The sequence below is a fragment of the Homalodisca vitripennis genome, chromosome 1 (assembly GCF_021130785.1).
Source record: "Homalodisca vitripennis isolate AUS2020 chromosome 1, UT_GWSS_2.1, whole genome shotgun sequence".
NCBI classification, from domain to species: domain Eukaryota; kingdom Metazoa; phylum Arthropoda; class Insecta; order Hemiptera; family Cicadellidae; genus Homalodisca; species Homalodisca vitripennis.
In genome coordinates, this window is record NC_060207.1 from 182407443 (window position 1) to 182423014 (window position 15572).

At 32.4% G+C, this 15572-nt stretch overlaps 1 protein-coding gene across 1 annotated transcript; it reads left to right on the plus strand.

The window, feature by feature from the left end:
* The first annotated feature begins 524 nt into the window (after positions 1–524).
* LOC124352855 lies at positions 525–14714 on the plus strand. The gene is made up of 8 exons (XM_046802564.1): positions 525–709; positions 8588–8849; positions 9932–10153; positions 10719–10903; positions 12753–12864; positions 13221–13382; positions 13720–13832; positions 13955–14714. Exons 2-8 carry the CDS (start codon positions 8600–8602, stop codon positions 14171–14173), a joined length of 1263 nt encoding a protein of 420 aa, XP_046658520.1. The 5' UTR covers positions 525–709; positions 8588–8599; the 3' UTR covers positions 14174–14714.
* The last annotated feature ends 858 nt before the right edge of the window (positions 14715–15572 follow it).

Consider the following 15572-nt stretch of genomic DNA (forward strand, 5'->3'; position numbering starts at 1 on the left):
TACGATACAATTATGACATCCTCGACACCAAAGTTGTACTTAAAGGTGTAGATAGTAAAAAATATAAAAAAACTTTAGAACTTTTAGATTCAATTTTCACTATGAGATAATACTAAGAGATTAAAAAAAACATATGTTTTGTGCTAAATGTTTCCTTAATAGGGTTTAAAAATATGTATCTTACTCATTGTACCCTATTTTGAAATGATAAAGTTTTGATCTTATAAAACAGAACATAAGGACAACGACGTTGGAGCAGGGCTGTAAAACTAATAATGTATCTGTTTATGGCGTAGGTCTACATTTGAGAATGACTCGCTAATATGTTAAAACTTAAAGATTCGTTAAAATAGGCATTTGGATGTTTGATTAATGTATTTTGTGGTTCACAACTGCAAATTGAGTGGGAGTTGGATTCGTTCGAAGAGGTAGATTACCACCAATATTACAGTGGCACAGCGATAAGGCGGTGTGCCATGCGCATGCACTTCCGTTTCCTGGCAACCCAGACAACAATCCCGCGGTGTAAGAATTAGTTCGGCCAACGTGCCGTGGTGAAAGGGTTTTGTGTATTTCCGAATAGCGTTGACTTGCTTGTTAGTGCATTCGGCGGCGTTTGTTTACCTTGCTTTGATAAACTATTTTAACAGTTTATTCGTTCTATTCCGATTTGCAAATACTAAACATTAGGCGACCATTGCTTCACTAGGTATGTAGTATGCGATACAAGAGTTTTAAAACCGGCCTGTAAATTTACTTTAACCACCAAACTTAATCAAAACACTTATTTATCAGTATAGTGCCTATTAATATATCCACATCAGCGACAAAATTAAACTAGATGACAATTGTAATGACATTTTTCACGCCGCAAAGTAACCTTCCGGTAAATTAATTGTAGCCTTTTAACTGATCAATCATACTAGTGTAATATTAATATTGTAGCAATTTGGGTTTTTTTTTTTAGAGTGAGAGAGAGATACTGGATGGTAAAAACATATTTCTTTAACACGTTTTCTGCATTTTGGAATCTGAGACAGTTTGAGCCGACAGTTATCTATGCAGATAAACAGTCACAAATCAATATAGTACTAAAACACATGTAAATAGAATGGAGAAACAACTTGGAAAAAAAATTAAATTTAATCTTAAAATATAATTCAGTCAAAATAAGATAGTAAAGTGTTATTTCCATTCTATTTTTTGAAAGTAAAAAATCAAATAATGTAGCCTATAAAATTAAATTTTAATATTATATAATCAGTTTATTTTAATATAACACATCACATACAGTACATGTAGAAGACATAGATATAACATAGAAATATGGTTATAGGAACATTGAAAACGTAAAACATAAACAACACAGAAAATCAAAGTAAGAATTATATATATATATATATATATATATATATATATATATATATATATATATATATAATAATAATAATATTATAAATTATTATAATTATTTTTTTTATTTTCTGTGTTGTTGTTTATGTTTTACGTTTTCAATGTTATTTTAACCACATTTTTACAACTTTGATCAATTTGCTGATGATTATTTAAACGGAAATATAGAAATCGTTTAATAATATCGTCTTATTTATTATTTTGAAGATAAAAAATATATGTATATACATACAAAATAAATATTATACGTTACTGACACCTAACCCATTAAACGCTAAATTAGTACTACAGAATACAGAATGAGTAAAGATACTCAGTATTCTCCAGGTAGGTCGTTTATAGCGTACAAAGGGTTTATTTATACTTTATTCTATAAAACCCTAACCGTAAGACACCATCGATTAAAAGTGTACAAACCATCATTGTGTAATTAACTGTTCTTCAGTGGCTTACAGTTTAATACATGTCCTAACATTACAATTGACGAGTTTTTCGAGTTGCGACTATGTAATTATCAAAAAGGTATGGAGTCGCAAGGAGAGGTGCAACTGACAGCAGAGCCGAGGTAACAAAATGTTTCATAAGCAGCAAACCACCAACCGACACCAGACATGCAAAGCAGGCACGCGACCGCGACAAAATCAATGGTTACCACCTGTCTTCTACCTGTCTAGCCGTTTCCAAAAGTGTGATAACTTGGGGATTTTGTGAAAACACAAACATAAAGGGTTAGTCTAATTGTGTTATCAAATTTATAGAAATAATGTTTGATTATCGACCGTCATCGGATATTTTGTGTAGATTGTTAATCACACTGTCATTTTCATCAATGCAAGACCTCTTCTGCTTCACTTAAGATTTTCTTATATGTGTCGTAGGTCTAAAAGGCACTGCGTTCGTTTTTCTCTTCCCTTCTTCATATTACTTAATTTTATAATTTACGACGTTGTTTTGTGTTTTTACACTGTTACACTGTTTTCGTATGTGTAAAGTAAATTATTACTTTGTTCTTTTTGAAACTGTGCTTCGTGAATTATTTGTAGGCTACGTTTCTATTGTTTGTAGTTTTGAGACCCACGTGACATAAGTGGACGCACATACAACCAATATTCAGTGTACCTATTGAATGTGAACGTTCCTATTCCGTCGACTTTCCCCAAGCACCTAAGAGAAGTTGAGCTGTGACTGATGATATCTTTCCTTACTGCCCGACTTTACAGAGGCGCGACAGACACTCCACAACAGTCACCAAGTCAAGTCGGCCTCACACCCCTGGTTCCCGCCCCTTTACATAATCGATGATCAGGGGTAACTTTGAGCAAGCAGTACGATGATTTATTTATCTCATAGAAAACGAATCTGTTTTATCACCCTTTATTTGCTGGCCTTAGTTCCATTAAAACTGCCACTGCAGGCCCCTGCACCTGGTTTGTCGGAAGTTTGAGGAACCCTTAAAGGTAAAATAATCCGTGGGAGTTCAAGATTAAGCTAAAAGCAAACCGAGGCGAAACATGGTTCTATGTCGTATCTCGATTGCATAATAAGACAGATATCTTGAGGAAGTGTATCTCTTGTAAACTTTAGATAAAATGTTCTGTGTTAAACAAAGAACATTCTTGGTATAATTCCACCCGTCTCTTGCGTGTCACAGATTGTATCAGTTTGTTTATAACTCTGACAACTTCGACCGAGCATTTAGTTGTGCAAGGCATGTCTTGAGAATGTGAAAACCCTGGCCATAAAACTTTTGCAATCGTACCAAGGGCCATAATGCAATTTATATATGATGTGTGGACCCAGGTATTGTCAGTAATCCTGCAAGCAAGAGAAATGCGTAGATACATTATTAGCACAAGCGTTTTCTTTACCTTTTCCAACTTTCTGGCTACAGAAGATTTGGATACTTCGAGCCGATCCAGCAAGGAATTTGGAGATATTCCCGCAAACTCGACTTCAGGAAAATGGGACGCAGTATCACAGCCTCACTTGAAATTCCGCAACAGCTCTATCTGTCCCGACAAGGCTCAAATGCAGCAAGATCGATTAAAACGGCAACCTTCGCCAAGTACTTGAGAATACCTTTCAGTGGGAAGCAATGCGTTCCTTCTATAGCTGTTCCATAACCAAAGACAGCAGAACAGCGTTCTAATATTTTGGACCAACAGCAATTCCTCGCGCACTTCTACGTCTTTTGAAAAAGGCGAAGATGCTGATCAACACTTTGACTGCGGCAGACGCCTTACAGCGCAGAGGCTTAGTACCACGTTCTGTAGAATAGACCAGCAGTGAAGGTGTTGACGCCTTTGTCATGAGGGCAATGCGGATCTACGGCGTCTAAACTCCAGACAAATTCATTTCTTCTTCTAAAAGACATATTCCCTGGTTTACCATTAACACGATCATGATGGTAGTTGTATATCTGAGTATGAACTACAGGTATGAATACGTCACGCAACAAACGAGGAAGATGCCTGAGTGGGTCCACGTCAAGGACTGGTCAACGAAAGAAATTAGTAAACCCTCCAACAGTTTACTAACTTGACGCTACTGAAATGCCAGAGAACTTTACTAGACGATCCATCTTAAAGACTCGAGGAGTTAATAAGAAAAGTTCACTGGGTAAATGGTTTGAAGATACCGGTTAAATAATGTTTTATCATTCACTAGGAACTTATTTATTAAGCCATATCAAGTGTACTTGTAAGTTGGAACGGTTTAATTAATAACATTTTTGTAAACACTTGACTTGTTATATTACTGTACACTACGTTTAACACAGTCTTTTCGTTACTTGTGTTGCTTACAAACTGAAACCGTCCCTAACATTCCACATTCCTGTAATGCTTATAAACACTTCGGTAGCGATTGGTTACGGGCTTGACATACGACTTGCTTGTTGTGACCAGCGAGCAAAGAATAAATAATGTTATTTCTGTGATTTCTTGTTGTTACTTATATGTTTATTCAGGAATATTTCCGTACTAGTATTGGGTTTTCATTTGAACACTATAGAAGATGTTTCGCTGGGTTACCATACATATACAGGACTGCTTTTAATTTTTTTTTTGAATGGCTTGGTTTAGAAAAAATTGTACCGGTAGCTATTTTGTTTTTAAATATCACAAACTAAACAGACTGTATACTTTTTCTAGAGAGATTTATCAAAAAGCAAACTTGGAAATGAGAACTAAAATTTTCACCAATTGGTGGTCTTTAACCAAATCTGTTTACAACTTTACAAGCTTCCTTCACTGTGGTGGGGACTCTGGAAGTAAAATAGTTTTGTTTAACACCTTCAGCTCCACGAGAAGATTCATAGTAAGATTATTTTCACTTGTTCTAGAGTAAAATATCCGCATGGGCTGAAAATTTCATATAAAAATACCTGAATAAGAACAACGCGTTGAAAAACGAAATTTTGTAAAATATTATTTGTATTAGTTCTCTACATGTTAGTATCAAAAAGGATAACCCTCAAATAAAAAAAATAAGGACTAGTCAGTTTACATTTGTAAAATACAGTAATTGGCCGTCATTGTGTACTGTTGTATAAATTTTATTTCCTTCTCATATAATTTTTTTTGTTTCTTTAAAATCTTTGAAATTATACGCAGCTTGACCTATGCCTACATAAAAACTTTTCATCGACACTTAAAGGAAGAGTCCCTGAAGAGTATGAGTCTCTAATACCACATATAAGTAGTTTTTAGCTCGAAAGTCGACATGCAGAATTCAATTTTTAAATCGAAACATTAAAAATTATCAATAATTTTTACGACTGAAAGACGACAAATATGGTTTTTGCGTGCACCGCGATCGCGTTTGGGGGCACTCCCACTCTCACAGCTCTCGCTGAGGTATTTTACCCGTACACAGCTCGCGGTTGCTAGTTTTTTTCAATTGCTTTTCTTAAGGAAATGATTAACATACATCGTTGAATGAGATAAATAGCTAGGTAGGCTATAATCCAACAAATCTTTTAATAGACAGTCTACGCACGGGTCATTATTTAAAAATTACTATACTTTAAATATACCTCTCTACTGTGCCTGCTTAAGTAAACATCTGAAAATTGTCCTTAAATAAAAATTACTTAACATCACCTTTCGGCTATCTAAATAGACAACCTAAAATTGTTGCCCAAGTTTATGTATATCTACAACCTATAGTTTAAAGTCAATGTTCAATATTGTATTAAAAGGCCAACATTTAGATTTTAACCATTTTTATCCATTAATTTTGATGAAACAACTATAGTAAACTACTTTGTTTCTCTGCGGCTATCTCTTAAATTACCATAGAAATACTTGAATATATTGAATATTGATATTTAAATTATGATAAAAATGAGGATTTTACTTTTTTCTATAAAATTATATACAACCTAATCATAAAGAAGCATTTATTCCTAAAAAAACTGCAGTGGAATTTTTGAAAAATCTTTTATTGATAATAAAAATTAAATAGTTTATATAGTTCTGCGTTAAATAGTTTATTAGCGTTCTTGTAGCTATATTTTCCTAACTTTTTCGGTATATCGGCTTTTATAAAATTCTACGTTAAGTTCCAAAGCAGGTCCTGTTTTAAAGATCAGAGACGTTTTCTAACTATAAGTTAAATCTCGATAGAAGTAGAAATGCAAAATTTCAACGCGTTATTAGATTTTGCCATTTAATAAAAATTACACACATGGTGGCATAGGAATTCTTGAACATAAAATGTTTTATATTTACTTATTTTTGTTCGTTTAAATGTTCTAAGATAATTTGCGTTGTACTGGGAACTTATGGGTACCCACGGATACTATAGTATCCGTGTGGGTACCGGTGCATTTTCGTCATGTATTGTGTCGAACAATTAATTATTCATGAAATCGTGACAGACTGGAGATGTCTACTGAATGCGATTGAAAGCATCGATTAAACGATCGATGTAAGCCGAGACAACCTGTGACATTCAATATTCTCGAGAGCGATTACCGACACTGGCACCCCACCTCTTTGTTCTAACTCTGGCCGTGCATTCATATTTTCCATCTTATTCGTACACACCTTAGGTTACAAAACTAAGAGTGCAAACTCCCATAATACGAACGAACTATTTGTTCTATGATACTTTTATTGGTATCTTACGTGCAATGGTGTCATAATGATCAATTTGGGTCTATTAGATTCACGTCTCACGTTCCAAAACGTTATTCATTGTTTAAAACTATTATGGTGACCGATTAACTTTTAAAATAAATGCTTACGAACTACTTCAGTTTCTATTTCACTTCCACATGTAGTTAATGTAAATCATACAAATACAAAAATTGCCAAGACTTTACGTTGTTTAGTTTAATTTTATTTTTAATTTGTGCACATAAATTTTAAAGTATCGTTAAAACTGTACAAGCACATTGCAGACATAGAAAGAGTTGATACATTTATGACTGTCACTTTTTTCAATGCATACATCATTTCAGGTAAATATTTTTTACAAAAAGTATCGAGAAAATGCGTTTAGATCGACACAACGTTAACAGTCTGCTTTGAAAACAAGGCTTCGGAATTTCTCAAGGATCGATTTTGAGAGCTATGTTATCACTTTTATAACAACGGTATGGATATGTCATTGCCTCTCATCAGCTAAACTCTCTATGCAAAATATATTGTAGCTATTTTCTCACGTAACTCAATTGAAGATCTAGAAACAAAAAAGGTTGTATGAAGTTATATGTTACTTCTTCTAGCAGTAAACACATCTCAAGAGCCTATTGTATCGGCAGCCATCTTTATTTTAATCTGATAAGAACGATGTTAAAATCGGACAATGACCACCTCACCTGTACGCCCTTATGTTTAATATTAGAATTATGGAAGATGCCTTATTTTAGAAATATCAATGATACGCAACTAAGCTCTTAGTCATTTTGTAATTTTTATTGACTATTCATAAAAAATATCAAACTTTTCTTTTTCATCGTTCGTAAATTTAACAAGTACCTATAAATGTTATGAATACGTTTGGATGCATATTTTTATGGTTTTAAAATGGGACACCTCCCATAACTCTATAAGACCTTAGATGTGTTTGAGGTTTAACATTATTCTTATGGAGTAAAACTCAACATTGTTTCAATACGGCCGGCCCATAAAATAAAATTTAAGTGTTGGTCAAATTCGTTAATTGATTTCTTAAAGTACGACCCAAGTAATCTAACTAAATAGTCTGAAATAATAGAAGAATTACAGTAGTAGCTCAATGGAATGTTTACATAATAGTGCAGATTGATAGCGATAGGCTGTGATTGATTGATTGTTATCCATCTGTATGATAATCAATCTTAGATGTTGGCACTTTCATATTGATTGCAGTCGATGACGGCCTCTATTTTATAGTCATCTTGCCAAGTTTAGTATTAAAACAATGATTTGTTGAGGTTAGGATTGTTTTACCTTTTCTATGACCTTCTATGTAGGGTTCTGCCATTCATAGCTTGTACAATAACAAGATTCTTGCTTCAAACACGACGTACATTACTTGTTGGCCTTAATATATATATATATATATATATATATATATATATATATATATATATATATATATATAATGTTTTTCAAGTAAAGTTAATTAAAAAAACTAAATACAATGATATTCACGTCTCTGTACCGTACACATTTGAAGCAATGTTTGAGAAATTTAATTTGCTAAGTATTTTGATGTGGACGGATTTACACACAGTAAGCGATTACGTCACGTGTGATAGAGTGAATTTGCTCAAAGTATCCATTGAACTGACTGGGTCTGGCGGTGAATACCCAAATGTCGGGTCTGGCGACCGCGGTGTTGGGACTGCCAATTAATATGCTGTGACTTTTTTAATGTGAAGACACCGAAAGCACCTAATATAAGGATGTTTCTACTCAATTAAGAATTTCTTGAATTAAATGTAGCTGGACAAGAAATTTTCACTTTTAAATTTAGTTTGTAATTTTAATCTATAATTATTTTAACTTTTGATATTATATTTTTATTTTTGACATTTTCCACTGTTTGAGTTTTTGAATTGAGTTGCAATTTGGTGTATCTATATTTTACACTTCATGCGGTAACTTAGGAATATTAAAAGTATTTAAAAAAATTATACTCAGCTAAATTTTCCACTTTGCTTCAATAAGTTTTACTTTAGGAACTTAGGATTATGGAAAACTCAAACTCAAATAGTATTGCTGAAAACAAAGAGAATGAGTCTAAACACGAAAATACCCACAACAAAAATGACTCTACAGTCAAAAAAGATAAAGAGTCTGCCTTGAGTCGAAGAGTTAGTTTCATCAGAGAATCGGTAAGCGATAGTGGCGTGCCCCAGCGGAAACTGAGTGCAGCAATAGAAGCAGTCAAGAGAAGTAGCTTGTGTTCGCAGGAAGCGGAAGCTGATACTGCCAGTCAAGGTAAGATATGATTCAAGATTCAAGATCTTTATTGGTCTTTAAACACATTCGGTAGTGCTATAGACTTCTTCAAGTTTCTAAAATATTCTAAACTAAAACTAAAACAAAGAATTCAGATTCTACCTACTCAATCCAGCCTACCAGTAAATATATAGATCTATATAATTAATAACAACAATAACCAAACAACCAACAGATCTATATAAATTAACAATAATAATTAACTATTAACGCATTTAACATGGATACAATTTTAAAACAATATTAAAACTGAATAAATAAATACATTGAGAGACAAAATTTAAAAAATTATTGTTGTGGTATCACAACTTAAGAATTTATCAACACAATAAAATATATTAACTTTTAACCAGCACTTCAAAACTGTTTTAAATTTGACTAAAGATACAGATCTAGCATTGGTAACTTATTAAACAATTTAATTTTCATAAAAAGATGACTGAATTTTGTTTTGGTTAATTTAACTGGTAAGAGTTATAACAAATGTTACCGTACAATGTATATAACATATATAAACAGAGAAAATCGAGGAGGACTCATAAAAATGAAATGTGTGGGTGAACTAGGAGTAGCAAATACGGTGAGGGGTACCAAAGTAAGATCTTGCAAGGGTTAAATATTAGGGACTGTTCCAGATGAGACTGAATAATTAATTCTCATGTACATGTGGAGAATCATTGTCATTGAAGAGAGGTTACCATAAAATATAATTGGATAAGAGTCGTTTTCTGCACTAAAATCAGCTGTGAACAACAGCTTTTCTTTGATTTATTATGATGAAAAATATATTTGTACAGCGTATGTCAATGCTGTGTTATGTAGAATTACTTTTATTTCAAGGATTTTTCAAATATGATATAGACAGCTATATAGTTTTTCTTTATACCGTTAGCTCTATATGTTAGCTGTAATCATTTGCAAAGAACAGATTTTACCTCTTTCATTTACTACACTCATCATGCACATCCTTCATACAGAGTAAGTTTAAAATACATACATAGTTTGATTTGTTATTATTGATTGTTTATTTAATAATGTGTTATCAATATGACGATATTTAGTGAGTGACAGCACGAGAGTGCCGCGTAAGTTCATCTCTACCTGGAGACAAGCCTGTGATCGCACCAAGGACAGGACAAAGGAGCTGCTGAAGCGATGGAGGACTTTGCCAGAAGGCAATGTCGAAATGATGGTTGCTGCAGCCACTGGCAACTCGTCAGACAGTCCAGCATCAAGGGCAACTCCCACAGACAACCCCCATAACTGGAGTGTTCATGTCTGGGGTGAGTACAAACTACTTTATTTAGGGTAAGGTGATAGTGGAACTTCTGAAGTAATAAATGATTATTTTCAGTGTATTCCCATTTGGAAAAACATCAGTTGCAACCATTAATCATCATAGTAATCTTCAAATTTCGGGGAGTAATCCTCTCCTCATCCAGTTTTGTGTGATTTATTTACAAATATTGCACAATTTTAGGACTTTTTATGCTCAAGCATGAAACCGTTTTGATTTTTGATTTTTTTAAATACAAAAATTAAACTTACTGTTAGTGCTCTTAAGCATCTTTGTAACTTAAATAATAAAAAGAGATATAAACTTATAAAACAGAATTATAACCAGTTGTCCATGCTTTGATAAATTGTTTTTTACTGATCTATCACATTGTTTTGATTGTAAAAAACAGCATTCAATATAAAAACAGGTTATTAATATCCTAGAATTTTGAAAAGTAGATTTTAATTTTTTTGTATTTACTTGTTAATATTGTATTTGTGTATAATAATATATTTATTTATTTTGTATAATTGTTCAATTATTAATATATCTGTTATTGTCATTTCAAGCCTCATACATCAAAAGATACCCAAGCGAAGATGAGAACTTAATGCTGACGGGAGATGAAACTGCAGCTGTGACCAACAACTTGTCCTCTACGCAGAAGGAGAAGCTTGGTCACTTCTTTTCTCATTTACTTGACAATGATCATGATGATTTGATATCCGAACAAGATTTCGAGAACTTCTCTGAGGTAATAATTAATTTTTATTCTGAAATACTAAGGGGAGAGATGAACCTTTTCAGATCAATCCTATTTAAATGAGAAATTCACAACTTAATTAGGACCCAATCACTTTTAAACGATACCATAAATTATTTTGAAATTTTCAACACATTGTAGGTTACATGACGCATCTATTAGGTTTAAAAATATATTACAAATTTATAAGTTTATGATTCTTTTAATAAAATCTGTTTTAAATTGTATTTCTAATCTGTTATTATTTACAAAAAAAATAGTAATACGTACACCTTAGTAACCAACGTTCAGAATTAATTTCTGACCTTTTGAATAACTGGTTTAGAAGAAAATTTTACCTGAGTTAAAAAAACAAGATTTCCGTAATCAAGCTTTTAATTAAAACCTTACTTACTATGACTTAAAACTCTCCTGGTGAGTAGTTCACATGTTTGTTTTCTTTTTGCCTCTTAAGAAAGCTCCTTTTTTATCTACTTTCCTTGTGTTGCTCCCATTATGAGTTTATATGTATGAAAAACTACAGTTGCACTGTGTATGTGTAGCGGCGTTTGAAACCAGGCTTCATAAAACTAATGCGTCTTTTTGATAATATAAAACACACACATATATTCTTAATCAATATAAACCAAGAAATATTTTTTTGTGATAAAGATACAATTTTTTAAACAAAAAGTGCATCTGTTTAACCGCTTAACCTTCTGGTTAATAATGGTAACATTCCAGAAAGATGAGTGAGCTTTTAGCATCATGTAGCAAATTTTATAGCATTGAAAAGTATATATACTACACGAGTTGTGCACCACAAGGCCTTTAAATCATTGTCAGCTGATAATGAAAAATATTACAAGCATGAACTGTAGGATACGAGTTCTTATTTATAAATAGTGAAGTACACACAAGCAAATAAACTATGTACAACTTAAGTGTGTACCCTATAATAACAGTAGAAAGTAACTAAGGGCTGTGTTACTTTCTATATGTTTAACCAAAGATATATTTAAGTGTTCAACATTTATTAAAGAAGGTAATATGAGTCTTATAAGGCTGATAAATGGATAAATTTGAATAATTAGATGCTTCTTAGATAATAACATGGTAATAACAAAATGGCATGTGAAAAGCAGAAGTGGACACAACGCAAACATTGGGCTTTTTAACGAAATAGAAGAGCTTTTCGTTAAGTTTTATCTGATAAAGGATTACAATTTTATTTTTAAATGAGTTAATTCTTAGCTCTGAAGGAATTTTCCAGCTAATTGATGTATGTATATGATTTGACGAAATTTTACGTAAGCAATTTTCAGAAGTGTTATCCATGATAGTTTTTAAGAGAAACATAAAATCGGATCCTAACAAGATACTTATTTGCATAGTTACAATATTTTCCTTTGTCCGTATTGAGATATTGATTCTCTAATGGAAGACACAAATGTATTACCTAAGTGGTTGCCAAACGTAATATGTATTGTATGCACAATGAGTCAACAGTTATTCTGCTGTTGGGTAAGCAGCAGAAACATTTGTTTACACAACGTCAGCGATATAAACAGAAACAATTGGAAAATTTTATGGAAAAAAAAGAAAAGTAATATGACAAATGTTATTACCCATAATACGGCACAAAAGTATGTTACAAAGGAAATATTAATGTATCAATGACACACAGGCAATTGCCTTTATTTTGACACAACAGGCTTTTGACATCTCTTGTCAGTGTAGAGACAGGATATTACCATTATTTCTATTCTACAGTATAATGAGGTTTGAAGCAGCTGGGATTTTATCAGTTCTTACAGAATCGGCAAAAAAGAGAATTCTTGAACTTTCTGAAACTTTGCAGAGATTGAGAAGATTTGCCGATTGGTCAACAAACAGTCCTGAGTTCCATGTCATGGTTCAAGTACAGCACGGTTTTGTGACAACATTCATGAGCAGCACCTCTTCAGTCGGAGGTGGGTACATACAAGTTCCATATGAAAGCTTGAGGAAAGGACGTAGCCAGCAAAGGTACTCCCCCAAATTTTCATTTTTTAATTACTTTTTTAGTAAACTATTATTATTATTTAAATAATTCAGTATTACTGACATGTACTGCTGAAAGATCGTTCTCAACAAAGAAATGGGTCAAGAACTTTTTAAGGAACAAAATGGGGCCTTGCTCTCTGTCCACTACGGGAAAATATCAGTTGTCTGGACCTCCCAAAATTTTTCCTGGCTACACTATTGGCTTGAGGAATATTTACCTACTCTATACACGTTGTAAATTACTAATTTAATAACTTCATTTGACATGTGTTACATTGGGCAGACGAAGAACCAACCAAGGTAGCCTTGTGGAAACAATATATTGGACTAGAGGAATGGTTTCATTGTTGGAGCAAACTATGTTCTACCACTCATAGCCTGTCAGACTTCCCTGTCTGGTTGCAGTATCTACCCAAACTGTTTTTCCAGGCTATCAACAAAAGTGGTAAGTTGACACAAAAGCTATACAGTAGCACCTTCTGAACAACATTGTTGGTAATCTAAAAAATCTGTGAATAGAAGTAATGAAAAATCCAAAAATATTGTAAAGTAATAAAAACATTATTGCTAACTGTTTAACAAACAAAATATTAATAGTCAGCAAGTATTGTGACACTACAGCTATGATTTCATCTTGTATTTGAATATACGAGCTGTAAAGCTCTAGAATTTGTTTTTTGTTAAATAGACTATATATGTTCAAATGTTTTTTTAAATATCAATATTGTCCTCTCGGTTTATTTCTACTGTTTAATGACTTTCACTAAAATCGGATTTTACAGGATCCGGAACCATTTCTAGGGATGAGTTGAGTTCTTTCTATTCATCAATGTTGGGATTTACAACACAGAGAGTTGGGGAGATTCTGGATGAAGCTTACAAAGCATTAACATCTGTAAGTTGACATAAGAATTTTTTTAGAAATTCTGTATAACACTTTTCTTGATTAAAAATGCATTCCTTCTCAGGATAAAAAATGTAGATAGTCTAATACCATATGAAATGCCCTGTGAGCAGAATGGAGATCACCCTGTGAGCTACGCTGTGTATCGTCTGGCCTTCACCAACTTCCTGCTGGGTCGTCACCCGAACGGTCCAGGGCAGTACTTGTTTGGCTGTGTGGCCACCAGAGTGTGCTGCTTCCCGATAGATTACAGTGCTCTAAACTGCCAGCCTGAGGACCGGGAGCACTACACGCCAGAAAAGAGGAGCAATCGAGTCTCTGTTATTGTCTGAGCAGTAAGCATGAAGTTTTGGAAAGTGAAACGGCCTGAGGGAAGATAGGAATCAACAAGTTTTGGTCGGAGAACACGTTCATAATTGTTTACACTAATTTGTAAAAAAATCAATGTTCTGCACAAAACTATCAAAATATATAAAATTAAATGCTTAGACAAACTTTGAATATTTACTACCTACTAAAGGAAATAAATTTTTTTAATGTAACAGCAAGTCTAAAATTATAAAATTAATTAATTTTGACCTGGGTATTAACATTATTAAACCCACTCAATACATTATTGTTAAATAGATAAGGAAAAACTTAATATTAATGAAACCTTTTTTATTATTAGTTTAAATATAATGTCAAAATAGTAATAGTATATAAGTTGGGAAAATTCCAACAGAACTTACTAATTTTTATGGTTCTACTTATTACATGACAATTTGAACTAATCAATGACTTACAATCTGACATAAGTTACTTCATAAAAAAATATGTTTTACTGTTTATTGAAATGGTAACCTCTGTGGAATAAATCATTGATTAAAGAATCTCCTTGTGATACATAATTTTTACATCTCACTACTGTCAATGATCTTTTTAGTAAAATAGTTGTTAGTGATTATTACTTATTTTAGCATCCAACATTAAAACACATTAAAAAAATGTAATATCCACTATTTTTTTAGTGATTATCACAAATTGTGTTTTTTATTATTATTGTTTCTATCTCATCAATACTTTAAAATGGTTCTAAACTTTACACATGCCTACATTTAAGACTGGTTGACAGTTCTGTATGTCGTAATTAATACTCGTATATCCAAGTTAAAATTCGATTATGAATGGAATAACATACGTTTATATTATTTAATAACAACACATACATTGATATTTGACATATATTTATTGAAGAATATATTTTCACTGGCCAAAGTAATTCAAAATTAATTTTAAAAGTAATGTACATCGAAATTCATACTACATATGATTTTTTTTCTTTCATGTAATACCACAATAATTTGAATTTGTATAGTGACAATATACCCATATAAGTGTAAATATATTTTTTTTTAACACTGTGTATAATTTGAAAAATAAATAGCCTTCCCAGTATCACAAAGTAAAAGGTTAAAATAGGCTCAAAGTCTAGTACACACTTGGCAGACTGATGTGTACACCCTGCCAAAATAATAATTACAAAATGTTTAGTGATCCAAATACGCATTATACTCAAGGCTATAGTCTCACTTGCACAATAGCTCCTAATATCATTCTTTTTTAATAGTACGACAGATTTCTCTTATTTGGATATTATTAGTGTGTCAAGATTGATGGCTGAGAAAATGTAGTTATCTAAGATGGTTCTGGACACAAAACATTTTAGAATTTGTTTTAAACACACTTTGT